This window comes from Opisthocomus hoazin, chromosome 12 (assembly GCF_030867145.1).
Source record: "Opisthocomus hoazin isolate bOpiHoa1 chromosome 12, bOpiHoa1.hap1, whole genome shotgun sequence".
Taxonomy (NCBI): domain Eukaryota; kingdom Metazoa; phylum Chordata; class Aves; order Opisthocomiformes; family Opisthocomidae; genus Opisthocomus; species Opisthocomus hoazin.
In genome coordinates, this window is record NC_134425.1 from 13926705 (window position 1) to 13954678 (window position 27974).

The window sequence follows — 27974 nt, forward strand, 5'->3', positions numbered from 1 at the left end:
AGTTTGTGATTCTGCTCCCAAGCAGGGCAGGGAGTAGTGAAGCCCATCGGTATGCGTTGAAGGGGAAGAGGGGGAAAGCAATCTAAAACACATATGCTGTTAAATAAGGATGCAAAAGGGACCTTTGATCCCTCTATGGGTCAGTTCCTGAGGAGCGTTTACTCCATTGGCAATGGTCTCTATGACTATCCCAGGCTGCAATACTAATGCATGTTTCTTTAAGAAAATACGTAGCATTTTCAGTAAATATAGAGGATATGCCATAGTACTTTTTATTATTAAGCTAAACAGCCATGTAAAATGAGTACAGCATATTGGCACTGATTCCTGCTGTACTGAGGCTCCTTTGTGATATTAGTTAATTAGTTCTCCCCCCTCCCCCCCCCAAACTTCACTTGAATAAATTTGTGGTTAGCACAAGTATGAAGAATTTTGCTTTTCTTGGCTATTTTTTTCTCTCTTCCCCCCTCTTCAAAGGAAATTTCACCCATCTATTGCAATCGTACTGTTTGTTTTGTATAAAGATGACTAGCTAAAGAAGTAACATTAACAACAATATATTCGGTGTAGCAAAAAAGCCGCCCATACTTTTTCTGAAAGTAACTGTCCGTCATGGCATAAGGTGAATAAATAGCTTGTGCAGAGTGTTACAAGCTTGTTAATTATTTAATAAATTAGCCATGAAAAAGTGTTAATTAACTAGTAAAAATGTTTAGGGATTCTTTGAGGAAAAAAAGCATAAGCACTGGAGAAGTGTATACTTAGCAATATGTAAAAAATACAGGTTTTTTAAACTCAATTTCTGAGACTTTTGCAACAAAATGCAGAGAAAGACAGATGAAATTATGTTCTGACTACATACACTGAATAAGCCCAATGGGGACCTCTGTATATAGTTATCAGTGGCACTGAAATCTGCTTAGGAAAGCAACAAGTCTTTTGTTCTGTTGACAACAGTTATTACAATTAATTCATTTTGTGATTGGTATTTGCACTGAGTGACAAGGTGTTATTTTACCTCAGTAAAAGTTAAAATGGTAATACCTACATGTGAAATAACACTGAGTTTGCTATCACTCACTCAATAAAAGAAAAGCTCTCTTCAGAAACGCCTGCTCAACCACCACTCCTGCAAACCTGAAGTATTAGCATCAGACTTCTCCCTCTCCTCTTTCTCCAGATTTTTTTTTTGTTCTCTTCTAAAAGTTTCTTTGGGGGGGGAAAAGGAAAAAAAAAAAAAAGAGTTGTCTGTTTTATACTGAAAAATGGGATAAAATGTAAGCGAACAGAGCGAAAGCCTCCAAATGCTGCGCTGCATCCTGGGGCGAGCTCAGGACTGGGGGAGAGGGAAGGCCGGCCGCCAGCCCAGTGCCAGGATGCTCCCCATGGCACGCTCCCACGGGCGCCATACGGAGACCCCTGCACCCCCGAGGCTGCAGAGCTCCGTACTGGTGGGAAGACATCTACCCACCCCGGCACTGCACGCCACAGCAGGCCTTGCTGCTGGCAGGGAGCCCCAGCAGCCCCTGCCGAGGCGGGTAGAGGAGAGGAGGGTCTCCCGCTGCCCGGGGCAAGGCAAGGTGCTGCTGCGTGAGCCCTGGGGCTCAAAGCAACGGCTACACGGTACAGGGCTTTGGGGCTGCTTCAGGTGCTGCTGCGACCTGCCCGTCCCGCGTGCCACCAGGAAAGACCTGTGCAGAGGCTGAGAGACCCCGAAACCCAGGGAGCTGCACCGCGCCGCTGGAGAAGTTGAGACCCATCACAACCATCGATCCCAGCCACACCTGCACCCGGCCACTCTCTGTGAAATACCTGTACACGTCTGCCTAGGAAGGGGGCCCTTCGCCAGCTGGTAGACTCTCAGCTCCCCGTTTTTAGCAAAAGAAAGACAAAACAAGAGCAAGGAGACATAAGATGACATAAATTTTACCTTTTGTAGCAGGACCCAGCAAACCAAGGAAAGTTTGCAGCGCTAGCAAATGGCAAATAACCCATTAGCTATGGATAGTTCAGCACGTCTCTACCTTTATTATAAGTTAGCCTCACTAAACCATTGACTTAACAGAGAATCATTATAAATCCCCATTTTGAATTTTTTTATTAGCAGTATTTATCACCTTCTCAAAATCAATCCTATATTTTTAAATTAAAACAAATGACTACTTGTACTGCAATCAATATTAGTACATTTCCCTTTTTTAAAGGGAGAAAAAATGGAATACAAAGAAATGTCCTTCTTTGGCTGCATCAATCCAATTTCAATATAATTCAATATTTAATAAATATAATCCTCGGTGTCTGTGCAGGGAAACATCATAAAAAATGCAAAAGGTTTCCTGGTCTCCAATAACTTGCATGAAACAAAGTGTTTCCTTATTCCTTCCATAAATACTGCATTCTTACGCTACTGGCTTTTTTCTTCCTGTGTATTAGAAAGAGTTTGCTCTGATTATGGATAAGAAAGGAGGTTTACATATTTCATGATTAAAAATCCAAAACGCTTACCTACCACCTCCAAAAAATTATCATCTTTATCTCTTTGTACTTCTTTGGCTTGTCATTTTTGAAAGGGCAAAAAAGAAAAAAACCTTATATAATACCTAATTTGTACATCTGTGGTTTCCCTCTGACTTGTGTAGGCACCATATGTTTTTAATTATCATAATAGCCTTAAAGAACCTGTTCAGTGGGAAACACATATGATCCTTTTATTACTGGTTTGTAATTTCAACAGTTTTAACAGAAAAGGTCTGGCTATAAGGGACCGAGAGGCACAAAGGTCTAAAAACCCTGTTATTTACCTCTGAAAGCATGAGTTCAGATCCCACCCACTGAGGTGGGACCTGGTTCTCCCGCCTCTGACAGAGGTAATCGGTCGCATGTGAAACGGCTCTTCGGGACCTTAGAAGACATAATCTCCAATCTCAAATGACTCAACGTTTCAGTCAGCAGCTGACACAATGAAACCAGGGTCTATAAACATTATCGTGGACCCGATCTGCGCTTTCTTCTCCTTGGCAGAAGCTCGCAGAGAGATGGTGCCGTAAGAGAAGCCCCATGAATGCCAGAAGCTCAGAATTTCAGCAATTCTTGTTAGTTGTTGCCCTCTCAAATGCCTGGTTTTGTCCTTTATGCAAATGCAAGACTGGTAAGCATGCCTGTCTCCCAGCCATGGGAAACAGTCAGATATTCGGAGGTAGGAATTAAATTTAACAAGTTCAATTCACTCCTGATTCTGGACATCTAAACACATAATCAGTCTGATAATGTTATTAATTATCATTCAAGCGACAACCTTTGACACTGGCATGCTCCCACAACCTCCCTACTCCAATAACTCAAACAGAAAATTGTTGGCATGAAAACCCAGAGTCTTATGAACAAAAATTGCAAATAAGCAGGCACTGAACATACAACTGGGAGTGAGCAAAATCCCCCTTTTCAGAGAGAAAGCAGAGGCTCACACAATAGCTCAGTCACTTGACCCAAAACGAAATTCTGCACAACTTTGTCCCAAAACAGATAATTTACACCCCAAACAAAGAGCTGTGGGGAGAAGAGGGTGGAGACGGGAGCCTAGCTAAATTTACATGGAGGCTGGAAGTCGTTATGGCTCCATCTCAGGAGATGGATAGTGTCCTCATTAGAACGAAGCTTTATTTAGACAGACAGACGGAATCCTTATTAGAACATTAGGCTGAAAAGTTTAAATGTCAGGAAATACAAAATTAAGATTTTGCAAATAAATGCTGAGTTGGAGGAAAAAACTTAGAGCTCCCGGTACAGATTCTACCGGAAACACTTACAAAAAATGGAATCACTCGGGAAGGCAATCCCCCATGCAGATCTAACCCTTCAAGGACATTCTTGGAAAACGCCATTTCACAAAAACCTGAGGAGAACCCTTTTCTTGGGCAAAGCGGTTTCTACTTGTGATCTGATGCTGTCGGCTCTGTCCTTGGCAGCAGTCTGAGCCCAGAGGGAAGGAGGACTCGGACCTGCCTCCTCCCACGACCCGTTTTGGGGGGAGCCCACACGGAGGAGGACACACTGATGTTGGAAACCCATTTCCAGCCGCACAGCCTTTCTTCCGGAACAAGCGCATGAGCAGTATCTCACATAGGGAACCTCAAGGGGGAGAGGGATGCCATGCTCCAAAGACTGCAAATTAGTCATTCCTGGCCCTTCCCTGTCTCACTCCCCATCCCCAGGGCCTCTGCTTTCTCCAGGGAAACTCAGGTATTTTGCAGTGATGGAAAGAGAGCTTAATTATCTCACATACAAAAAAGATGGTCATTGTTTTCCATTTTACCTGAAAGCTAATGGATCTTGGGACACCAGACGTGGATGCTCAGAATCCCCTCTGGAGCCTTTCTGGTGATTTGTCGTCTCATGGTTGCCTTTGGTGCACACTGGTCTCTGCCGAGGTAACATGTGAGCTATTTCACACTAAAAGCAGATTTTTGAGAGAGGAAATGCACACACATACAAGCATACACCCACACCCACCCAGACACCCTCCACCCCCTTGTCCTGCACCTTGCTTGCAGGTCCTGCTCCAAAGCACAGCAACCTGAGGAGAAACTTCTCATCTCACAGGCTTCAGCGGTTTGGGTAGAAAAGGCAAGGCAGGATTTGCTCCTGAGAGGCACAGCACCACAGAGCTCCGTGTGGCACGGTCCCTGTCCTCTCACCCCAGAGTCACGGGAAAGACCTGTGGGTGCTGCTTTGCTGAAGCAGCTGCAGGCAGCCGCTGGGACGGACATGCTGACAGAGGCCTCGCCAGAGCTCCCTGCTCTTCCCCGATGCAGCGAGCCTCATGTGGCACAGGGTCACCCACCTGCATGACACGGACTTGTTCCCTTTGCCAGGCTCTAGGCCTCCACATCGAACTTTCTACTTGGGCCAGAAGGGGTTGTTACAGACACAGAGTTTCTGCTGGGATTAAACAAATTTTTTAAAAGAATCTTGCATTTGATCTTCTAAATAGAATCATAGAATGGGTTGGGTTGGAAGGGACCTTAAAGATCACCTGGTTCCAACCCCCCTGCCACGAGCAGGGACATCTTTTCTCTTTGGGTTTTTGGGTGAGATTTTTTCAGTATGAATCCAGTGAAAATCTAGTTTTCCTTTCCCACAGCTTCACCCACAAAACCATCAGGATGAAGTTCTCTGGTGAAACAGAAGTGTTCCATGTTTAACTTGCAGCCTGGGGAGGAGGGCAGGGAACATCACGCATTGCAATCGCACAACCAGAGGACAGTAACTCCACAGGCAAGACTTGTACTCCTGCACAGACGTGTTTGTGTACATCTCCCACCACCTTCCAAGCAACTCTGCCAGCCACCAGCAAAGGAGGGACCACCGACATACCCCACCAGAACACATCTCCTCCCCTGTGGAAAGACACACGGGATCCATCCATCTGTTGAATCCATGTCCACCACCACCAAGTAAAGTCAGCCTAGGGACCCTTCATGCCATAGGTGTCAAGCAAATTGCTTCCACCTTGTCCTCTTCTTCTCCCATACACGTACGAACACAATTCTACCTTAAGAGAAATCCCAGTTCTGGGTCTGAAAAAACTGTTTTTTTCTCTGTTTAAGGATCCTCCTTTCACGGTAAGGATCCTCCAAATTTCCAAAAAGTGGATAACAACAACACCACTGTGATCCCATCTGTACACAGCAATGGCACTGTAATGCACGGAGCATAAAACACCAAATTCCCACAGACAGCATCTGTCTTACTACAAACAATGGACCATTATCTTGTAAATAATTCTGATTAAGCTGCAGCATTTTCCCCAAACAAACAGTAGGGGAGCAGAGGGTGAGGATTTTTCTAGTGGGAGTGCCGGTTTTCTCCTTCCCCCAGCACTGACACTCAGTTTTTTATTCAACTGATTGGCCCCCTCCCCACCCCGCTCTGTCCCCCATGGCTTGGTTTTCATCTTCTGACCTTATCCAGCTGTCAATCATTTTGGCAACTAAAGAGGGAGCTGTCATGTTAATGGGATTCCCACCTCTATCCTTCGGGAAAGCTTTTCTGGTTTGTTTTTTTTCGTTTTTACCCCAACAGTTATACAGAGTTATGTAACGATTAGCAAATGCACCCATAGGCCCTCCTGTTATTAAATAGTTCTCGTGTCAGGGGATGGAAAAATCCATCGCACTGCTGGGTGTTTGCAGGTGCTGGTCAGAGTTTGGGGATGTCTGGTTGTGCCAGTGACGCATCTTGGTGCATTTGGCATCTGGGTGAAGGTGGCACGGGAGCAGATTTTGCTGGGCAAAAGCTGCCGCCCCCTTCCAGCTCTCAGCAGGGAGAGCGGAGCCCTCAGCTGCCGCGGAGCAGGGCTGGGGGCTCACAGCCCGTGCCAGCGGGGTACCTGCACCCACAGCAGCAGCATGCTGCACTCCCCCACACTCCAACACCAGGAACAGGTTTACCGGGAAGATTTCAAAGGATTTAAAAGAAAACCAAGCGCACAGACTGGAACAGGGTTAGCTGTACCCAGGGACAAGTGAAGCAAGACACAATTCAGGCTAACGTGGTCCTCTCTCCTAAGGTCCACAAACTGGTCTGCATCGCAGCTGTGAACCGAGGAGAGCACCTGAGAAATCCTGAATTTTGTCTTCAGCCTGTTCATTTCAATGCACAAACCTTTTCTTACATGTCTCTCTTGATAAAAGTCACATCTCTCTATGGCTGAAGTGTTGTTTTTCCTTCCCTGCATCCTCTCAACTTGCCTTGTTACACATGTGAGCTGTTCGGGATCAAACGCACTTCCTGGCTTGAATAAAAAAAGAAATAATAAAGTAAAGCAGCAAGGACTAATCTAGAATGGTAATGTTGAAAATCAGGCAATAAAAATTTAAACTTCCAAGTAGCAAACTGAAGTCACTGCCATTCAATTAAAAACCACACAATGGCCAGTTCAGCCATCAGATCAGCGAGTGTGAGCAGGAATGCCGGGACTTGCGGAGCACTGCGGGGACTGAATGTGGAGCATCACACTGATGCTGAAAAGGAGTGGACAGACTGTGGCGGACAGTGTGGCAGGTCCTCTGTCCTGACATGGGCACAGGACAGGGGGATGCACATGCTGGCGGTGGGCTGGGGGCCCCCCCCGACACGGTGCTGGGCCATCACCCGCCTCAGGTGCCGGTGCTGCACGGCACCACAGCACGGCTGGGGCTGGCAGGCTGCGGCGGCGGGCAGAAACCAGTGGCTGAACCCAGCAGACACACTGAAAAGCTCCGAGGTCAAAATTCGTGGATTTGACAGGAAGACATCAAGGCCAAAACACGGCAAAGCTCCTGCAGGCACCGAGAGCCCCCAGGCGCAGGGCTGAGGCTGAAGGCAGGTTTCAGCACCGCGCTCCCCGCTCTGTGCGGCGCGGCACGTCGGGCTCACAAACGCCGCGGGGTTACTGAAGGGATACACACACCCAACACGTACTTCCAATGGGTGTATATTTTCATCAATATATTTTTATAGCTTACTGTAGTTAGATCAGAGAAGGAAGCATTTATGCACTGAGGACTTACATAACATTCTTCATCTTCAAAGTGCTTTACAAACATTAATTAATTCATTTATCCTCACAGCACTCCTACCAGGGAGATAAGTACTATTATTTTCCATTTCACAATGGAGAATCCAAAGCAGAAAACTTTTTTCTTTTTTTCCTGTGGTCAGTGAGCGAATCACAGGTAGACCTGCCAGAGGAGCAAGGGCCGCCAGCTTCTGAACGCGAGCCCCTCTCCCCAAACCTTTTTTAAAAGACTCCTGTTCTGCCAGAGTCATGGCACATATCGGGATACGCCTTGGGTTTTTCCTTCAGTACGAGATAATTACGGAACAATTCCCTCTCTGATCCCCAGCATGGCATGCTATTTTCTACCCCACTGTTGCTCTGCGAGCTGAACAATGGCTGTTCTATGCAGGGAACGGCGCTACAGACGCCCTGGATCAGAGGAGATCGGCTTAAAACAAGCCGTTGGCCTGCGTCCCGCCCCACAGACAAGGGGTCGGGCTGGGCGGCTGGGCTGCCAGCACCCGGCGTGGGGCAGCCTCAGGAACACCTGTTGGTAAATGGCGATGCTCCGGGCAGGGGCATCTGCTCGCTGAAGCCACTCACAACCAGCACACCTATCTAGAAATTTCATGTAGTAGGAAAATTGTTGTGGTTTCTGGTACTTGGTCTCAATCTTAAGCACATTCCTTTCACATTCGCACAGGAGGGGTGGCATAGTGCTCCTAGTCCACCTCTGCGTGCTGCTGTAAATAAACCCCTTTCCTGCCTGCTCCTTGCCAGTAAATGTCTGGCTGCTTCAAGTGGCAATAACAGTCACTGCGAGCTTGAAAGGTCCAGTTTCAAGGCGTCTCAAAAAATGAAACTGTGATGGGGTCTCATAGGGAAGCGTTCTGATTGGAGAACTTAAATCAACATTGGGGATGATGACAAACTGGAAAAGAAAATGCTAATTTTATAATTTCCAAGGAAGACATTTCACCTGTTACAATCCTCATTAGTGAAGACCTCGCCCACCCTGGGTTTTTCCTCACTAGCTTGTGTTTTGATAATAATAAAACTCCACAGAAACCAAAACCTTCTAGGTAATTTCCTAGCTCGGAGAAGATACATTCATTAGCAAAATAAACTGCGAAGTTAAGCCATGGCAGACTGCAGCCGACATGACCATGTCCTGCTGGGGAAAGGCTCGTACCTAGAGGTTGCTTCAGAACAACCAGAACAATTGTTTAGCGAGAAATGTTTTTTTGCATATGACTCATCAACCCTTGAAAACAGCATTTCTTATATAATACAAGTGCTGACACAGCCTTCACTTGAGTGGTGTGACTGCAGCTGTATAATTACAACTTTAGATTTGATGTTATGGACCTTAGGTTACGCTGTTCAGACAAATGCTCCATTGTATTACAGAGTTATTTTTTCCTTAGTCATATTGCCCACAGGACAATAAGGACTATAGTCACAGCTCACTGCATAGGAGTTTAGGCATGTAACAGCCAGGGGTATTACACAAAATGAGATTATACCCTATGGGGGTTAAATGGATTCATAATTGCCACTTTTTCTTGTCTTTTTTTTCCTTTGCTCCTATTTGATACTTTTTTGGAAGTGCTCTCCAAATAAAAGGAAGAACAATCTCGCACTGAGTCTGGATAAATGTTACAGTTGTCTCACAAATGCTGTATTATTTCTAGCCCTTCCAAAATAATATAATTGTCCTACTGCTGAACTACAGATTTTTCTCAGTATGACACAGAACACTAAAATGTCAGGTCCTGACTCATGGTGGAATAAATAAAAAGTACCGATATGCTATTCAAAACTGACAGCATTAATGAAGATGTGACACTGGGAGCCCTAGTCATGTTCTCCTTTAGCTCCCATTGCGCACTCAGCAGTGCGCCGAACAACTGGCCGCCTCCTGTGGGCCCCATCCTGGAAACACTTACCATAGACCTGAGTGACACTACTGGGACTGATGCGACTGGTTGCTTGTTATCCTATGCTTGCTTCACCCTGGGTGAACCGTACGCGCGTCTGAGGAGGAAGGCTAGTCTCAGGACACTTATCGCACGTTCTTCCCATGGGAAACAAAAAGGAGAGTTCAGCGCGATCTGCAGTATCGAAGACTGGGACTTAATGTAAGGCTAGGCAAAATGAACCAAGAAAGATCACTCATGGGCTGCGTGCTCCTGGTATTTCTCCGCTGGGATAGATGTTGTATATCCGTTACTCACTAAGGCTATATTTCCAGCTGTAGGACTGGATCCAAACACGTAGCTCATCCTGGCCAAGCACCCAGGCACTAATACACACACACTTAATCCATCCCACATTACCATTTTTAACCCAGTGGGCTCCATGAAAATTTCTGCTGGATTTCACCAGTGACGGGGGAAATAGGTCCCACATTACCAAGACATGTTCTGCAAAGGAGAAAACAAGTCTAACACCCCCCCTCATATACCTGCCTAACCATCCATGGCATCGTTCCAACGACAAACCACTCCTTCCTTGGGAGACTGCATTTTTAATCACTGTTCTTTACGTGGCCAACAAGTAGCTTTGCAGAGTTTGCCTCTCAAAGCTTTAAACAACTGTGGATTGCATGAGTGGTCTTCGGTGTACCAAAAGGTACAACAGTTTGTCAAAGATTTTTCTTGAATGAATTAACAAAATGACTCAAAACTGCACTAATGGTTAACAGCTTTTTTTTTTATTAGCAACACTGAGATAAGTTATTGAAGCATTTTAGTATTGTTTTACATTCCATTCAGAAGTGACCTAACTTGTAACTCCATATACATTTAAAGATATAGTTTGACACTTATTCAGAAAGCAACAATTATTAAAACTTACATACCTTCATTACCAGGAGACCTTAATATATTTTCTAATTACTTCCAACAATACTCTATTCCAAAGCACATGATAACCCACTAGAAGTTTACACATTTCACTTCAATCACAGGTTTTAAATTGTGGATGTCAGAGTGCTGTTCATTGAATTTTACTGTCTTTCTTGGTTAATATTGGAAAGCCTGGCACAATATATTAAGCTAGAAATATTGCTTAAAGAATACGAAAAAAAGATAACTACAGTATTTTTTCCTGCTAAAGCATTACAAAATACAGGACCATTAAAAACTCAAATAGAAATGACAATAAATAACCTTAAAAATGTTAAGAGAATTTTCACTCATACTAAAGTCCATTCCCTAAGCTTGCCAAACACATAAATAACAGAACATATTCAGGACCTCTATTTTTGTACTATTATGATGGTTTGTTATATATTGTGGATGTATTGTGTATACATATATTAATGCTTACACTTAAGGTATATATTTTTTCTTTGCTGAAACAATTAACAAGCCTCAGGTAATTATCCCTGGCACTACAAGTATCTAGGCAGTTGGGAGCAAACTTCAGAAATTCCAGATATGCAATACTGTGCATCACAAGATCATCTCCGCATAAAGATATTCTGAGTTCCTTAGATTACAAAGATGAATTTGGTTATTTATTTCCAAAAGCCTGTAACATAAAATTACAATTGCTGTCAAATTAATTGTTTAAAATTGGCCTCATAATAGGTATTAATTGTACACTTAGTTTTGACTTACAAGGATGCCTAAGTTGTTCGTGTTTATGAGTAGTTCTAGGAAACACTATACCTCAGACACAAGAATAGATACTCCTGAACCAAGAAACAAACCAGAGCATTGTCTCACTTTGGAAAGACCTGGAAACATCTCTATGCCTCTGCCTAATCCTAAATTATAATTTACATTTGACCTGGATATGACAAAACCAATAAGAATATATTGTTTGGGAGATGAAACTTAGAGTAAAATCATACAGCTCTAAGCTTACATCATTATTTTGTCTCTGCAAAGAAAAGAAAAGCCTTTCTGTGCTAGGGATTTGCCTTGGTGCGGCTGGCCACTGATGTCTGAAATCAAGGCACATACCAAGGCCTCCTTTTGCAAACACAATCCCCCTTTCAGATCTGGTGCTAGGAGGGACTGAATGCCTCCAGTTTCACTGGGAATAGAAGGTACTCAGCACTTAGCTGTATCAGATATTTTAGGGGTTAACGTCCAGAAACATAAATAGGATGGGAATGTTACACAGCAGTACAAAAAATGGTAAGAAATTAAAGTTCTCAACAGTAAACAAAACTGTGATACTGAACTTGTCACCTGACTGAGTTCTGATACAACAAAATACAATCAAATTAAATTACATTAATATAGCCACTAAATTAAAAGTCAAGCAAACATAGGACCTGATTCTGCAATCCTTAGTCATGTAAGTCATCAAGAATGAGGGATGCAAGATTGGGTCCTTTGCTTCTGCTTAGGAAGTCAATGTTGATTCAGACAGTATCTTTTCTAGCCAAAAATATGCAGCAAAAGGAAAGTAACATAAACAAGGCTAAATGTCAACAGTGTTTGCAGACTTACAGACACCATCCATTTGTTTGTACTGAAATGACTAGCGAACCATTTGGCAAATACAATGCTATTCACAGACCGGCCCTTTTATCCAGCAACACAAACTTCACCAGATCACTGGCATTCCCAGTTAATTAAAAAAAGGAAGCAAGCCATAGGAGTTTGGTTTGACAGTGCCATGCAAATGGCACTGTGACATCCAGAAGCGCAGCTGAAACCCAGGCGTGGGGCCGAGGTGCTGATCTCCCAAAAGCAGGCCTGGGACCTCCTAACGGAAACTAAAGAAACCTCTTCAAAATTACCGTAACGGGCTAAAGAAAAGTCTGCAGTAATATTTCCATATCATTTCGTTCTGCCTTGAAGGAAAAGAATATTCTGGTTACTACTTCAACTGCAGATCAGGACAAAATGTTGGGTTGCTTAAGTGCATTAGAAGATACTTTAAGTGGGTAGGAGTACTACAATTTGGTGCAGTAGGGTGACCTTCCATCGCTTCGTAGCTGTCCTAGAGCTTGGATATATCAGGCCTTTCATATCTGTCTGATGCAGATTTTATCACTGAAAAGAGCCGCAATAAGGATTGAAGTGAAGCCACCACAAACAATTAAAAATATTTTTCTGTATTTTATATGTTGGTGGTAGTTCTGAAGGGGTTAACATTATAATCTTTTTGGTTTTGACACCTGTGGCAATAAGCAATTTACAACGACTAAATTCACTATTTAAACATTGGGGTAGAGCACTGTAATTATGTGACAATAAAGCTGTAATAATCTGCCACAATCGATCTTCCCCTTGCCCAGCCCTCTTCTCTGTGCTGCAGTTCCACACTTGGAAGGTATTTCAGAAAGTTACAATGCTGAACATTTTAATAATTCTGTGCAATGTTGAACACTTTCTGCTCCAAAGGAAACTGAAAGTGCTCAGCCCTTTGCAGGATCAGAACTCCAAAGCTGCAACCATACATCAGAAGGGCCCTGCCTTGTTTTCATACACTGAAAGAAGTGACAATGGGGTGGAGCCTAAGCAGAAGAAAGCAGGGCTAATTGCAGAGGAAAGCAAGCATAAATGGAAACAAATTAGATTTATAGAGACGACATGGAACTAATACTTCTAATACATTCAGTGTGGGTTCAATAGCACTAACCCATTTAGCAAGCAGCTAATGCCCACGACTATCTCTGGCCAATAGTTCTGTAGCCCACCAGCTCTTCTTTGAAAGCCTAAGTATCTCCCAAGCAGAAAATGCAAGTAGGGAAATTTTACCATCTTAGACAAAAAGCAGAAAAATTTAAAGGGGAGGAGAGAGAGAAAGGAAAGGGTCTTGTCATAAATAAATGCTGTGCAAATCACTTGTAAATTAACGACTTGGAACAAGAGGTAGACCATTATTGCTCTACAACTACGTGTATATTGGAAGACAAGCAGAGAAAGAGAAGAGCATAAATGGAAAGGAAAACAGATCTTTCAAAACTTAAATACAAAGCAGGTCTAGAACCTCCAAGCATAACTTCTCGAATGAGAAAGCGCTGCGAAAGCAGAGTACACGGGTACTCCAGACAGCTACCAAGCCTTCAGCCTGCACTCCACTCTGGGCTACTGGCTGCCAAGCAGCAAGAAAAGGCAAGTCGTCTTCTTAGAAACTGCATGGTAGCAAAGATTAACAAGATTGGCCCCTAGCTATAGTCACTGGAAACACAGAAACCAAGTACAGGTTAGGAGTAACTCTAAATTCATCACAGGTATTTTCTTCTTTCTTTCTCTTCTTTCCTATTCTGCTACGTATGTAAAGGAGAAACATTACAAAAATATGTGATTTTTCTCAGCAGCATTTTGACATGGAAATTTCTGTATTATGCAGTAATTATGATTCCTTCCTAATTGTGTCTTTCATCCTGACAGCCTGAAGCATGATAGGAGCATATCTGAATTATGTGTACAACATCAGCCTCTCTCATTCTACACATAGGGAAACTGAGGACTGCTACCCCCATGTGCAGTGACTTTCCAAAACAACAATGTGAGTTGGTGGCATTCTCTTCTAGAAATAAAACCCTTTTTGGGCCAAGATTTGTACTTAAAAAATGACCCATTACCTTAAGGTAGAATCTTCCAAGTAAAAATGATCCACAGGGATCACTGAAAATCCCAGCTTGTTTTTATGCAGCCAGATATTTAACTTCATTAGAATGGCCAATCAAAGATGCAATCTCAGCTAACTGAAGCTGAGATATTTTATTTCAATTTTATTTCCACTGTATTCTGACTGTGGAAAGAGCACCACACCTTGCTGTCTGGATTGTGCAAGGAGTGTATCAAGTGCATCAGTGTTCTCTCTTGAGATGTCAACAACTGACACATCATTGGCTGTAAAAAGAAAGGCAAATGCACGGAGAGTCTCCCAAAATACAAAGGAACATGAGAATCATGCCCTGGAATTGGGTGCTGGAGATGGGCCTCAGGTTTTCTGATCTTTCAGGCAGTAGGAGAGACAAAGGGAACCATGACTAAGGTCATGGGCTTTGTAGAAGAGGGAAGGAAGGCTAATAAATGAACAGGGTGCTCCTGATGGCTAATCTGCAAGTGCAGAAACATCAGGTGAGATTCCCCGCACTAGCATGCACAGATGGAGTGTGATTTCACAGTACAAAATGTCACTGAGAAAATGAAAACTCCCCAAAACCACTACTTTTGAGTGGGCGGTGTCCAAGCCAACCAAATAAAAAAGAAATACTGACACGGGGCTTGTTCATACTCATCCACTTTTGCTGTGAGATATTGAGAAAAATGAAACAATATATTTAAATAGTCACCATTAAAACTTACATTCTGCAAACACTCAATAGAATGTCAGTAAAGAATTTTAAAAAGCTATTTTTGGAAGGGGGAGAAAGGAGGATTCGCACTGCATTTTCCATTAAAAAATAGCTTCAAAAGTAGAACAGACAAGCTTCTGTTGTTTGTTTGTTTTTTTTTTTCCTTCATACTTCAAGTCAAATCCATTATCACTGGGCAGAGCTTGTGAAAGGGATATGGTCTTTAAAATCATATAAACTCAAGCCATCATAAAATGTCTGTTGATTGGAAGATGAAATAAAAAGCTAATGGAAGTAACATGACCTCATTTCAATAATAATGTTAGAGGGTTTTTTTTTTGTTTTGTTTTACAAATCTTCTGTCTGGGAAAAAGTATAAAGATATTTCGTACAAAGCAGCTAATCCTAGTTTTCCAATTCTTTTACTTGTTTGTTTAGCACGTCATTTCTCTGCTGTATCATTTTCTGTAATTGATTGATTGTACTCCATAAACCGAGAGAAAAAAAAATCAGGTGGGATTTTACCAGCTGCAACTTAAATCAACTATCAACTATTTTTGAAATATCAGTAATGTAACTGCTGATTTTGAAGAATCTGGACATATTTCCAATTATTTGAACTAGTTCTTAGTGCACTGAGACACAGAAGTTTACAAGTAAGGCTATGCAGATTCTTGGGCTTGTGATTCAGTTCAAGTAACAAAAATATTGTGAACCCAAAATACTCTAAGAATACAAGTGTGATAAACTTTGGGGTGAGAAATCAGGCTTTTTTTATCAGACCAACTAATACAGTTGGAAAAGCAGCTAGGAGCCTGAAAAAGGGGTGACATCTTTAAGCACACACACTAGGCTAGTCAAGTCAAAGCTCCCACTAACCTTAAGTTAACCAGGGTAACCACCCTTAAGTGTTTGCAGATTTAGGGTTTAATTTTAAATTGTCAGGCTTTATAATTGTTGATCACCTTTTCTTCTTTTAACCTGAATACATTTTACTATGCATGTTCAGCTCTGACAATGAGTTTTCTGAGTAGTTTGAAGGTTAAGTGAAATGTGTGTTACTGAAGTTTTTGTGTCCTTTGCTGACTTTGCTTTTTAAAGTGATACTGTTTTTAAAAGGATTTACACTCTAAAATCTCTTTCAGACAAGAACTATGCTGACAAAATAGGAGCTAAATCAAAAAATCCTCAATCTCCTTTGTTCCAAATAGCATTAACTTTCATTTTTGTCAAATTTGCTGTGTGTGATATGAGGAAGTAAAACTGCAGTTTTAATAAAGGTAAAAGGTGGTTTTATTTGTTTGGTGTGTTGCTGTTTTTTTAATTACCTGGAGGCATATTCTTAATTAGGCAAATCACAATTTGTACAACTGCTAGTTAGAATAGTGAAAATGGTCAAGGGCAACTACTGTATGGGTGCCATTGAAACAAATCAGAAAAATGTAATTAAAAAAGGGGGGAGGGAAAGTAAAGAAAATAGAAAGGCCCTTCACCACAGGCAGACGCATTCCCTCCACTTGGCCTTTGATTTCATTAATACTGTGGTAATTCAATGCACCCAAAAAAAAAAAAAGAAAGAAAAAGAGAGAAAGCAAGGTTTGCTTGGCAAAGCATCCAGTGTTTTTCTTGGGTTCTTACTTATATCAAAATACTGAAAAGTTTGCAAGTTACCATGTAAATTTTTTTAAAACTTTTTCCTCCTTTAAGTATGCTAAAGCAGTACGTATCCCCTTCAGATGCCACTAGCACAGACAGATCGTCTATATTGCTGCTACTCTAGCTTAAAAAGCAAATTCTTTCTAAAATCCTGTGTAAGTATATGCATGCAGCACTGCTGATTTCAATGGAGTAGACCACATATAAGACTAGAATTTGGCCCACAGGGTTTAACATTTAAAAAATGTATTACTAACAAACATGACTAAGTATATTTAAAGAGCAGCTTCATGATTCTGCACAAGTGTTTTCTGAAATGGTCTAAAAGAAGGTCTAAAACTTACCACACAAGTCAGGTCTCTTGATACATCCACTAGTTGCTGTGCTACTTGCAAGTCCATTAAAGGCTGCTAAGCCATCAGAGCTGTAAGCTCTTAGGACTGACAGCATGTTCATCTGCTTCTCCAGGACCTGTGGACCCTGAACTTGTTCAGGTTTCATCACTCCATGTGCAGTTTCATGGGAGGACAGAAGATTCTGACTGTGCCACTGCTTTTCTGACGCTTGCGGCAGTGGTGATACGAGCCCTTGTGTCGGTTGCGAGGTGACTGCACTTTGTATATTGTCGCCTCCTTCACTGTTTTCTTTATTTAGGGCAGATAACTGCTTACTCATAATATCTGGTTCTGTGTCAATATCCTCATCTTCAATGTTCTCTTCCTTGGAAGATTCCATATCCTCAGATGAAGCTATGTCAGAAAGGTCATCAGTAGCACTTTTATTTACAGAGTCAGAGAGCAGAATATTTGGGTCATCTTCGGATTGTGTTTTTAGTTCGGATTCATTACTGGTGCAAGAATTTTGTGTTCCGGTGCCAATAACACCAGGATAAACACCAAACTGCTTATAGAAGTCTGCTGTAAAATTACAAAAAGTGGATTCCACATGGCTGGGCCAGGCAGCGCTCTTTTGCTCTCCCAGGGTCTCTTTATTTTGTCCTTGGGTCATTTTCTCAGAAGCTGAGTCCAGCTGGCTCAGTATGTTTGAAACTACTGCCTCCTTGCTGGACTGCACAGAAGAGGGGAGCAAGCTCACTTTATTAACCGAGGCAGAAGCTTCTCTAGATTGGTCTTTGTTGTTCCCTATGATGTTCTCTTTACGTTTAGCCTTGCCCAAGTGATTGGCCTGGAGGTGCAGAGCCATTAGTTCCATAGATGAAGTTGTAAAGGAACAAAACAAGCAGCCATGCCAAGCAATATTGTCTTGCACAGTAACAGATGAACCTGGGAGCGAGGCTGCATCTGGCCGTACGGATAAGTCAAGAGGTTCGTATTGTGACTTTTCTGTTTTTCGCTGTGAGGACTTGCTGTTTATCTTTTCCTCACCACCATCTGAGCCCAGAGCTTTTGCTGAAAGTGGATCTGATAGAACTTTATCCTTCATTTCTTTTTCTTTCTTCAAAGAACTTAGGACAAAGCTGTCCATGAAAGCTTGCAAAGACCCTTGAAAGTTCACACCATTCCCAACCATGTTCTGGTAAGCACGGCCAAGTTCAGAGAAGTGTGTTCCTTTGGAAGATATGTCTGAACCCTTCATATTTTCTGAAGACCCTTCAGAAGACATGCCAGCTGCTTGTCCTTGCTGATCTCCAGAAGACAGAATTCCTGACGTCCACTGCTGCGAGACCATGCCACTTCGGAAATCGATACCAGGAAGCCCCTTGAAGGCTCCTCTCAATATATCTGGTCTAATAAACACAGAACTTTTACTTGATGTCTCGTCTTTGTGTTCTTGACTTGTAGTCTGCCCAGAGAGTGGTCCTGCTCCATTCTGTCGCTCCCGATGGTGCCGTTCCAAATGGTATTTGAGGGACGCAGACTGAGTACCAGCATAATCACAATGTGGACACTTGTAAGGCTTCTCACCTATAGGTATGGATAAAGAGAAAAGTATAAAGAAAGTTAACTGTACTTTGGCGTACGAATGAGTGAAGAAAAAAAAATCAACATTAGCTGTTTGAAAACAAGATCATCTTAGGGCTAATAATTCATTTAAAAAACATAAATGCCTTTAATTGAAGACTAATTTATAAACCGAGTACTTCTAAAATGGGTTTCCAGAATGTGGGGCTATTCAGGAATGACATGGTATCTACACACAATTAGCCATCTTTTTCTTAATCTAACATGTAGAAAACTGTTGTAGAATTAAAAGCTATGATTATGAAAATGAAGCATAACAATTTCAACCACAGTAATCATTAAAAGTACAAGTTTTAAAAAAAGAGAGACAAAGAATGTAACAAATGGATGGCTGCAATGGATGGCTGCAATATTTTGTGTATACAATTGGTCTAAAATTTGTTTAAATTATACACATGGAAACCATTTTTAAACTTAAAAATTTTAGGGCACTGTTACGCAAGACTGAAATGAATGATTTAAGTCTTGCTCTGCAGTAAATCATGGATATAATTAGCAAATGGCATACTGCACAAGTAATTTATCATTATTTGGAGGGCACCATTCCAGAAGGATTCAAAGATCTGCAGACCTACTGCATTGTTTCTAAATAAAGAACTATAAATACAGATTCTATAAAATATTAATATCATTACACATTATGATTGCAGCATGTAAGAACATATAGTTAAAATAAAAAGTAGTCAATAAAATAAAAAGAAATCGAGTAATAAAGAAGTACAAAATATATTTAGTTTTTGTGTTTGAAATTAGCATTATCTACTGGTTTTTGCAGTCCTTTAAATTTGTACTAATGGCATATCTAACGCTCAGGTAGTAAAACGTGTAATTTACCTACCATAAGAGCTTTTCTAGGATTAGCTTTCATAGAGTTTTAAAACATCTAAGATGATTTTCATGAATTAAATACATGAGTCCCACACTAAACTTTTATTGTTCTACCTTTACTTTAAAAGAGGTAGAAAATATTACACGTATAATAAATATTCACATACAATCATAAAGATATATCCAAAAAGAATGTACATTAAGCAAATGTGCATCTAAAATTTACAGAGCACTTGCTAGCAATGCAGAGTTCTTTCTAAAGCAAGAAGCACGGAACTCTTCGCTAAAAGTGACAGGAATCTGAAAAACCTGCAAGCTGTCAATTGGCAATTCTTTCTATGAGAGAGCTCAACAAGAAGAAACTATTTTCTCTACGTAGCTTGTTTTCCGAAGTGATCCAAAAGACAAAGGCAAGCCTTCTCCAAATGGTATAATGGAAATATTTGTTTTGAAAACTTCTTCCACTTAGTTAAAATGCTATATAATATTATGTAGTTTACCAAACGAGCTGAAAAGTTACCCATTTTAAATAACCTCAAAATCTCTTAAAACAATACTGAAAGGCTTTCGAACTTCTGTTATTTAAGCTACAGGCTCAAATGACAGGCTGCGAAATACTTGGGAAGCTGCTCCTCTGACTGATCGCAGGGATTTACTAATGAGATACAACACCAGAACACGCAAATGACCGTACAGCACTGCGTGAGCAGGCTTACTGACCATGAAGAGTAGCTGGATACGAGCGGCAATTCAGAAGGGGTTGAAGTAAATTACAAACAGTGGAAATTCTAAATCCATAACATAAGCCTAAAGCTAAATGGTGAGACATGAGAGCTTTACATCAACCACATTAATAGACCTTTTTAGAAGAGAAAAGTGCAGCACCTCAAACAAGAAGTGTTCAGCAGAGGAGGAGGTAGTAATTAGCATGGTTCGTGCTCTAGGCCTGGGTCCACACAGCTTAACAGAAGAAATCAGATTTAAACTTTTCAGTGCAACTTCTGAGTCTTCTACAATCACCTAATTAAGTTCTGGCGCGCCACCAAGAAGTAGGGGCTGCGCTTCAGTGGGAATTGTGCAAAAGCAAACAGTTCTTACTGACGTGCAAGAGCCACTAAGCTGAGACGGATCACTTCTGCCTGGGCTTCCCTGGTCTCAGGTGAGAGGCTGAGCACACCCCACCCCGTGGCAGGCGTTCCAGGGTAGGGACAAGGGGACAGAAGACACTGGCTGTCTATTTGTTTGCATTTCTGCAGGGCTGTCTGGGAGTGTGCAAACTCTGACAGCTGTGCTGCCAGTCAGAACATGGACAAATATTAATGCGGTTTTTACAGCACATACATACTGCAGTATTTTTGAGGTGTTTTTTGTTATTCTGATGTTTGTCCCACCAGTTACTGTCAACAGTCGCTAGTGACCTCTGACACAACTTAGGTATTTCAAGTGTCGCCTAAGAAGTAATCAGACTGGTGAAAAACATGTACCAGACCTTATAAGGTCAAATGCTCTCACTTTTGAGTTTTCACTCCTCTTAATGGAAAAGCTCTTCCTCAGCATCCCCTAATGCCTTTACAGAAATCTTTAACACAATTATATTGAGCGCTTCCTTTTATTCTAATGATAGTTAAGTGTGTATTTGCATTGCACATCAAGTGACATCACTAAAAAGTGTGTCCCGGCATTGCAGGCGGAATGTCAACCTTTGGATAACTGCTCCTGCAGCGAGGAGGAGAAGTTTGCAACATAGGCCGCACTGACGTGGCTAAAAGCATGCAGGAGCTGTTCAAAGCAGTAAGTATATGTAAAAATGAGTGTGTGTTAAAATACGCTAACTAGAGAAAATACTAGTAGTATTTTGGACTTTTAAAGTACCTTCAGCCTAAAACAGTGGGCACAACAACATACTCTTATTCTGAATTGCTAAGCCTTGAAGTCATTACGCTTTCTGCTCAAAGGCCTCTCCACTGAATGAGCTTCCCTTCAGCACAGGAGATCTGGACACAGCTCGCCACCAACATCACAAGCGTTGGACTGAAAGAAGACACTGACTGAGACAGCGTGATAAAAAGTTCAAACCTCTCCCAGCCTTGGTACACTGTCTCTGTGGTGCTCCCACCTCTTGCACAGCTAGAAAGAAGATCTAAACCTGAAGGTCTGAAATTGGACTTGACATGTAGCAACACACTGTGCCACCTTTACGATACAGGACTGGCCAAGTAACACCGTTCAAAGGGAACTATGCAAAACCTATCTCTTTTATTTTAGATACAAATATTGGCAGTGATTAGTTTACTTCAAAGCAATCTTTGCTGCTATTTCAAGGGCAGGCACTGGGAGAAGGGAGTAGGATGGAGTAAATAACCTTTAAATCTTTTAAATTTAGTGTACCAGTATTTCCTAAATTCAGTAATTATGCAGACATTCAGATGCTATTTCCTCCATTCAAATGAACAACCAGCTACGCCCCATGTAAGCCCCTGTACAAACGACAAAAGATAGTTATAAGCTGCTGTGGCAAAAAGCCCAACCTAACCAAAACGCACGCTAGGTTCAATGGAAAACCCAAGGGACCCCTAATTTCCAGGACTCTATCAGCAGCTGCAATAGTGTATGTCCAAAGAATACTACAGTGGACAACAGAGGTAGGCTATGGTTCTTGTTAGAAGACAACTAGTTTGTATCTCATACTTTGAGGAAAGGGTTCAGAGAATTCATTCTAGTGTAATGACTACCCTGTTAATATTGCCAAGAGCAGTGTCTGGATGCGTTATTTAACACTTAATATCAGTTCACATAAATTAATGTTGCCATGTAGGAGTGAGGGAACATGACTTTTTCAAAATAGTTTTCTGCATTTCATATCCAAGAGCCATTTTTCATTGTTCACAAAGGCAATGACCATCCTGATCTCGCTAATTCTCTGGCCCTGTTTGCATCCTTGTAAACCTTTTCAAAATGGAGTATACAGAGCAAATATTCCAATGTGTACAGTAAAAAAAGTCCCAATCTTATAGAGAATAACTTATCTGGGCAACATAATCATAGTTCTGATCTATCCACTGCTCTGGTTTACAAGGCACAAGGCATCTCACAAGAACTATTTTTTATCAGGATACAGTAAAACAATATAAATTCAATGCTGCTTGTAAAATCTGCACAAAAGCTTGGTAGATAACTGGAAACACACATGTTGCCCAGCAGAAACAGGTCTATTTGTATAATAGGTTGTATAAACAACACAGATGTATAAACTACGCAAGCTACCACCAGCCCCGCTCAAAACACAATCTGATCATACTGGTCACAGGAATTATCTGCTACGGGCTGTACAAGGAGACCACAGCCAGATTATAAATACATTTACAGATTTTAAGGCCAGAAGGAACAATTATGATCATGTAGTCTGATCTGCTGTACCACACAGGCCAAAGACCCTCACGTGACATTTTCTGCATCAAATCATAACTACAATTTTAAACAAAAAATACTTCTTTCAGTTTAACCATACTCTGTTTCAACCACAGCAATGAAGATGAATCCAACATGTCCCTAGGTAAACTGTTTGACTGGTGAAGTATTTTCACTACTCAAAATGTGTGCCTTATTTCTAGCTTGAATTTGTCCACAGTCTGCTCCTACTACTGAACTTTATTAGATTAAACAGATTTTTTTAATAAAAAACCCTGTTTCCTAAGGACGGTACTTATGGACGGTAAACCAGTCACCTCTTCACCTTCTCTTGCTCGAGTGGAACACCCTTCCCAATTTTTCAATGTCCTTTCAAATTATGGGTAGCCACTAAAGCTCTGATGAAATTTCAACTTGATAATATGCTTATACAGTCCAAGACTCTGTTTACATCCATAGCTATAGCAATCAACTTGCAGCTCATATTCTGTTGCTTCTCTACCATAATCCCAGGCCCAGTTCATCAACACCTCTAGTATTTGTTCCTTTACATTTTGCTGATTTAAAATTCATATTGTGGAAAAGAGCCCACTTGACTAAGTGACTAATCAGTGCCTCCCCATGATTTTTAGTATCTTACCATTTTTGTGCCACTGGTAAATTTTATCAACAGTGATTTTATATACTCTTCCAAATAATGATGAAATACCAAATAGATGGAGCTGAAAGCACTGCTGTGGAACTGCCAGTTTATGTGTCACTTCATCTCTATATACTGGGGTGTTTTTTTTTGGGGGGGGGGGAACTGTCACATAGAACAAGCTACTTTCACAAGCCTTGATAGAAAGTGAGAAACCTGATAGAACTTACTTTCATAAAATGAAATTGAATTAACTATGCTACCATTTCTTAATAGTTAAATATTCATTCTGTAATTTTACCCAAAATTTTCATCAGGGTAGTCAATTTATAATTTCAAGGTCTTAATACTGTTTCTTTTTAGAAATACTAGAATAGCCAGAGCTTTTTAACTACTACACGTGCTCTGGAACTTGCTCCATGTTCCAAGACCTGTTTTTTTAAATGAACTTTAATGATTTGGAGAGCTCTTCAGCCAGGGCTTTTAAGACCTTATCTATAAGTCTCATTCATTCTACAAAAATATTAAAATGTAGTGGGCTACAGCATAACTGCCTCATTACTTACTGGAAGAACTTTGGAAAATCCTTTTAAAAAACATCACGCTTCTTTCAGAGAACAGAGCAGAAGAGTATATAGTCTTCTATACCATGTTTCATAATTTTTTATCCATTCTTGACCAGCATTAGCAAGATATCCGTTGTTAAACCTGCCAGATCTACAGAATTTTACCCTGTTCTCCACAACCTTAATAGCCACATACATATTTTTACTATTACTTATAGTTTCCCTTAACAAATCTCTGTACTTCTTAAATATCTATTTATATTTAGTGCTGTGGGCTTCTTTATTCTTTTTTCGTACTTAACATGCAGCTTCTTAAAAATCTGTACTGCACTCTACTCCCCTTCCCCACTTAATGCTCCCCCTCCTTTTTGAATAGGATTTCTTAAGGAGTTCATGGAGTATGCGCCTCTGTTCCTCGTCATGCTGCTCTTCAGGATGGTGAGGGCTGTGCATCAGTACAAGAACCCCAGAACCTAAAGCTCTGGCAGCCACCAGTGGGTTTTTGACAATCACTCAGGGACAATGAGAGTTGCAATTTGATCCTATACATTTGTCCTGGGTTTGGCCAGGACAGGGTTAATTTTCACCGGACTCCAGGAAGGGGCACAGCCGGGGGGTGGGGGCTGACCCCACCTGGCCAAACAGAGCCCGGTATTCCATACCGTGTGACGTCACGCTGCGTTCCGGTGGGGGGGGGGGGGCGGCGCGGCGGGAACGCACTCGCGGCTTGGGGGGGCGCGGCGCTGGTCCTGTTTCGGGAGAGCGGCTGTTGTATGGTTCGTGGTTGTGTTTTCTCCTTATTTGTATCGTTGTTGTTCCTGTTTTCCCTCTGTTTGCTGTTCTGTTAAACTGCCCTTATCCCGACCCACCAGTTTCTGCCTCTTTCTTTCCATTCTCCTCCGCACGCCGGCGGGGGGAGGGGCGGCCGCGTGGCGCTTTTGTTGCCGGCGGAAGCCGAAACCAAAACAACATTTCTAACAAGCCATGGTTTTCTTTCATGCAAAGCAAATTAAATTAAACATCTTACAATTCCAGAGAATACTGCTTAATGAAAATATTGAAAACATTTTCTAGCATTTTTTATTTTACCATTGAAACAGTTATTGATAACCTATTTTATCCATTGTGCAGTAGATATTTTAGAAATGAATTGCTGTATGGTTTAATTAGTTCATTATTATGCCTATTCTTACACGGTAATTTCTTTTATCATTCTAATCATTCACTTCACACTTTTTAAACCAAATGGAATATCAAAGGTTCTGTAGGATTATTTTTGGATCCTGCATATGTTCCACCACACAATTAATCTGTTTGTCAGAAACACTAGTTAACTACTTCTCTTTACTACTTTACTACTGATTTTTCTCTATTATATAAGATGAAACTACGCTTACCCTGTAAAAGGACAGACTTCTGATGCCTTTGACTCAGTTTAATAAAGATTTTTCAAGTGTGCACTACGTATTACAATAAAATATTTTAATTTTTATAAAGTTTTATAATTGAATATTTCCATTTATTTATATCTCATCTGCAGTATTTATTTAGTCTAATCTTTACTTAGTTAAAACACAGAGAGATAAATATGGTTGTTCCTTTGCAGGGAAGATTCAGTACATTAATATAAACTGTACACTAATTCCCCCAAAGCATATATATATATGTTGTAAACCTGAAGACGTTTTACACAGCTGCTTATTGCTAAACAGTGCCTTGTCCAGAAGGGGACAATCTGTGTCTCTAATTGCTGTCACTGAAGCTGAGATTCATTATGTGACTTTCCCATTAAAATGTGAGCATTAATTTGTATAATGAAATATCACCCACTGCAGTGTTCATTAGCCATGCCCTACTGTATACTGCACATTGTTAGCTACCTAGAAACTGTAGTTAATTTCACTAATGGATATTTCCCTACTTAGTGTTTGGTAGGAAATTTATATTGTAACATTACCTCTTAAACTTTTAAGAAAATTTAAATTCAATCAATTATTTTCAACAAAAGTTTGGGATGTCATTAAGACAGGAAAAAAGGCATGCTGTACAATGTTAAAGATGGGAAATCTGGAGAAATCTAGAGAAATGAAGAGTTCTTTCAGTTCATCTTAGAAATGTAAGAATAAAGGATGTTCAATACCAAAATTGTCTCCTCTTGGAGCACACATACCCATTTTCCTTAATTATTCATATTGCTCATCCCACTACAAGCGCCTTCAGAGAATGGCAACAGGCAGTCTTTTTTTAGGAAGAAAATGTGAATTGAATTCATTTAAAACAGCACCATTTTACTGTATTTTATCAGTTCATCTACGCAAGTTTTAAAATTGGCTAGTCACATTTCCAAGGGAAAATGCAGTGACACTGTAACTGTATATAATACATCTAATACATGTAAGACGTGTGTCGTACATATCGCAACATACTCTGAAGTCAATGGACACAGCCTTCACAAGTTTTTTCTTCCTATTCCTCTATTTTTTAGGTTTCTTCTGTTTAGCACAACCCAAACCTTCTTCAGGGCTCTACTTTGCTCATGCCCATTACTCTTTTATCATTACTCAGGGGATTTAACTGTGCCAGTCACACTGGGAACAAACCTGACTATACAAGCCCAAACTGGTCTACATCAGTAGCTTCTGAATGCTAATGAATGTTCAAAGAGGTGCTAGAGCTAATCTGAAGACTGGCCCCTATATAATAAGTCGCTTGTCAAAGGTACAATACATGAATTTTTTTTTTATTTTTTTTTTTACACTTAGCTGCTTCTGTGTGGTTCAAAGGCCTAGCTATCTGAAGTAAAACCACACCTGTCTATTTTATTTCAATGGGAAATGAGAGTGCTCAAGAACATAAAGAAGATGCTCAGCTCCTTGAATGAAAGAACCTTAAATTGCCGCCTCCAGAGGGGAAAAACGGAAACTCTGGAAGCTTCTGCACATGGCACATTATGGGCCTGAGACACTAAGTTTTCTTTGTCACAAAATCCAAGCAGCTCTAAGTCTTCTGTGTTATAACCTTCTCAGCTGTACTACATATTATTTCATAAGCAGAAAGCTGAATCACAAAGTAGTCAGTCCACCTGCATGCCTCCTGTGCACTTTGCCCTGGTTTCTGCAACACTTCACACAGTGAGTTTGTGTGAGTTGAAGCAGGTAGGTCTGAAGAAGCAGGACCAGACAGCCCAGCCCTATTCACCCATCAACATACAGAAGTCATCTAGGAGAGCTACAGGAGTTCTGTCTGTCCTCTCTAAGCCACGTGGCTCTGGAGCATTTTGCCCTGGGAGTCCTTGCTCTCTTCTCTTGGGGTCGTACTAAGGAACTGTCTTGTCCTGCAGCTGTTTTTAGAGCAAGAGGAGAAACCCTGATTTCACATAATCAAGCCCTTTTCTTCTCATCATATGGGATCAATCAGAAATCATATCTTACTATCTTCCCCATGAAGCTCTTCCTAGCTGAATATCATTGAATTAGGTAAGAAGAAAAACCCTCTACAATTGTGTGTTGGGACTCAGCTAAGCATGTTAAATAAAACCTTGATTTTTTTTTTTTTTCCTTCAGAAGCTTATTGTATGATAGCAAACTACACAGAAACTGAGACTTCGTGTGGAGAAGGTTGCAACCATGAAATATCCAAGGGAAATAGAAGCAACACAACCCACTAGCTAATTCTTGTCAAACAGAGGACAGCTTCCTCCCCTTGTGGAGGATTAAACGGCTTCTGCAGCTTTTTTTGGGCCAGCCGCCACAGAAGCACCTCCTGGCTGGATCAGACTTTGGGTCTTGTCTTGGCACATGTACCAAACCAACCTACTCGTGTGCCTCCAAACACAGATGTTCGAAGGAACCTGACTTCTGCTGAACTGCTTGAGCTCATCTCTAACAAACAGGTGCTGTGAGAACAAGAACAGTAATTGAGTTAATGTAGTGGAGAAGCACAGTAAAGTGTTTTTTATCAGTCAGTTATATGATCCAGGCATATAATAAAGACAGAGTGTGACAAAAGGCAAGAAACTGTCCCTGATAAGTATAAACCAACCAATAGTTGTTTAATAACTGGTATCTATTACATCATT

At 41.2% G+C, this 27974-nt stretch overlaps 1 protein-coding gene across 9 annotated transcripts in view; it reads right to left on the bottom strand.

Annotated features, from left to right (window-relative positions):
* ZNF536 (zinc finger protein 536) overlaps positions 1-27974 on the bottom strand; it is a 356142-nt gene that overhangs the window by 107063 nt on the left and 221105 nt on the right. For 8 of the 9 annotated variants that reach the window (XM_075433817.1, XM_075433816.1, XM_075433822.1 and 5 more), the window contains one exon: positions 16817-18397. In XM_075433817.1, coding sequence (XP_075289932.1) covers positions 16817-18397 — 1581 coding nt within the window. Of the gene's footprint in view, positions 1-10272; positions 12357-16816; positions 18398-27974 lie in introns of those variants that run through there. The other variant, XM_075433823.1, reaches the window with a different exon arrangement.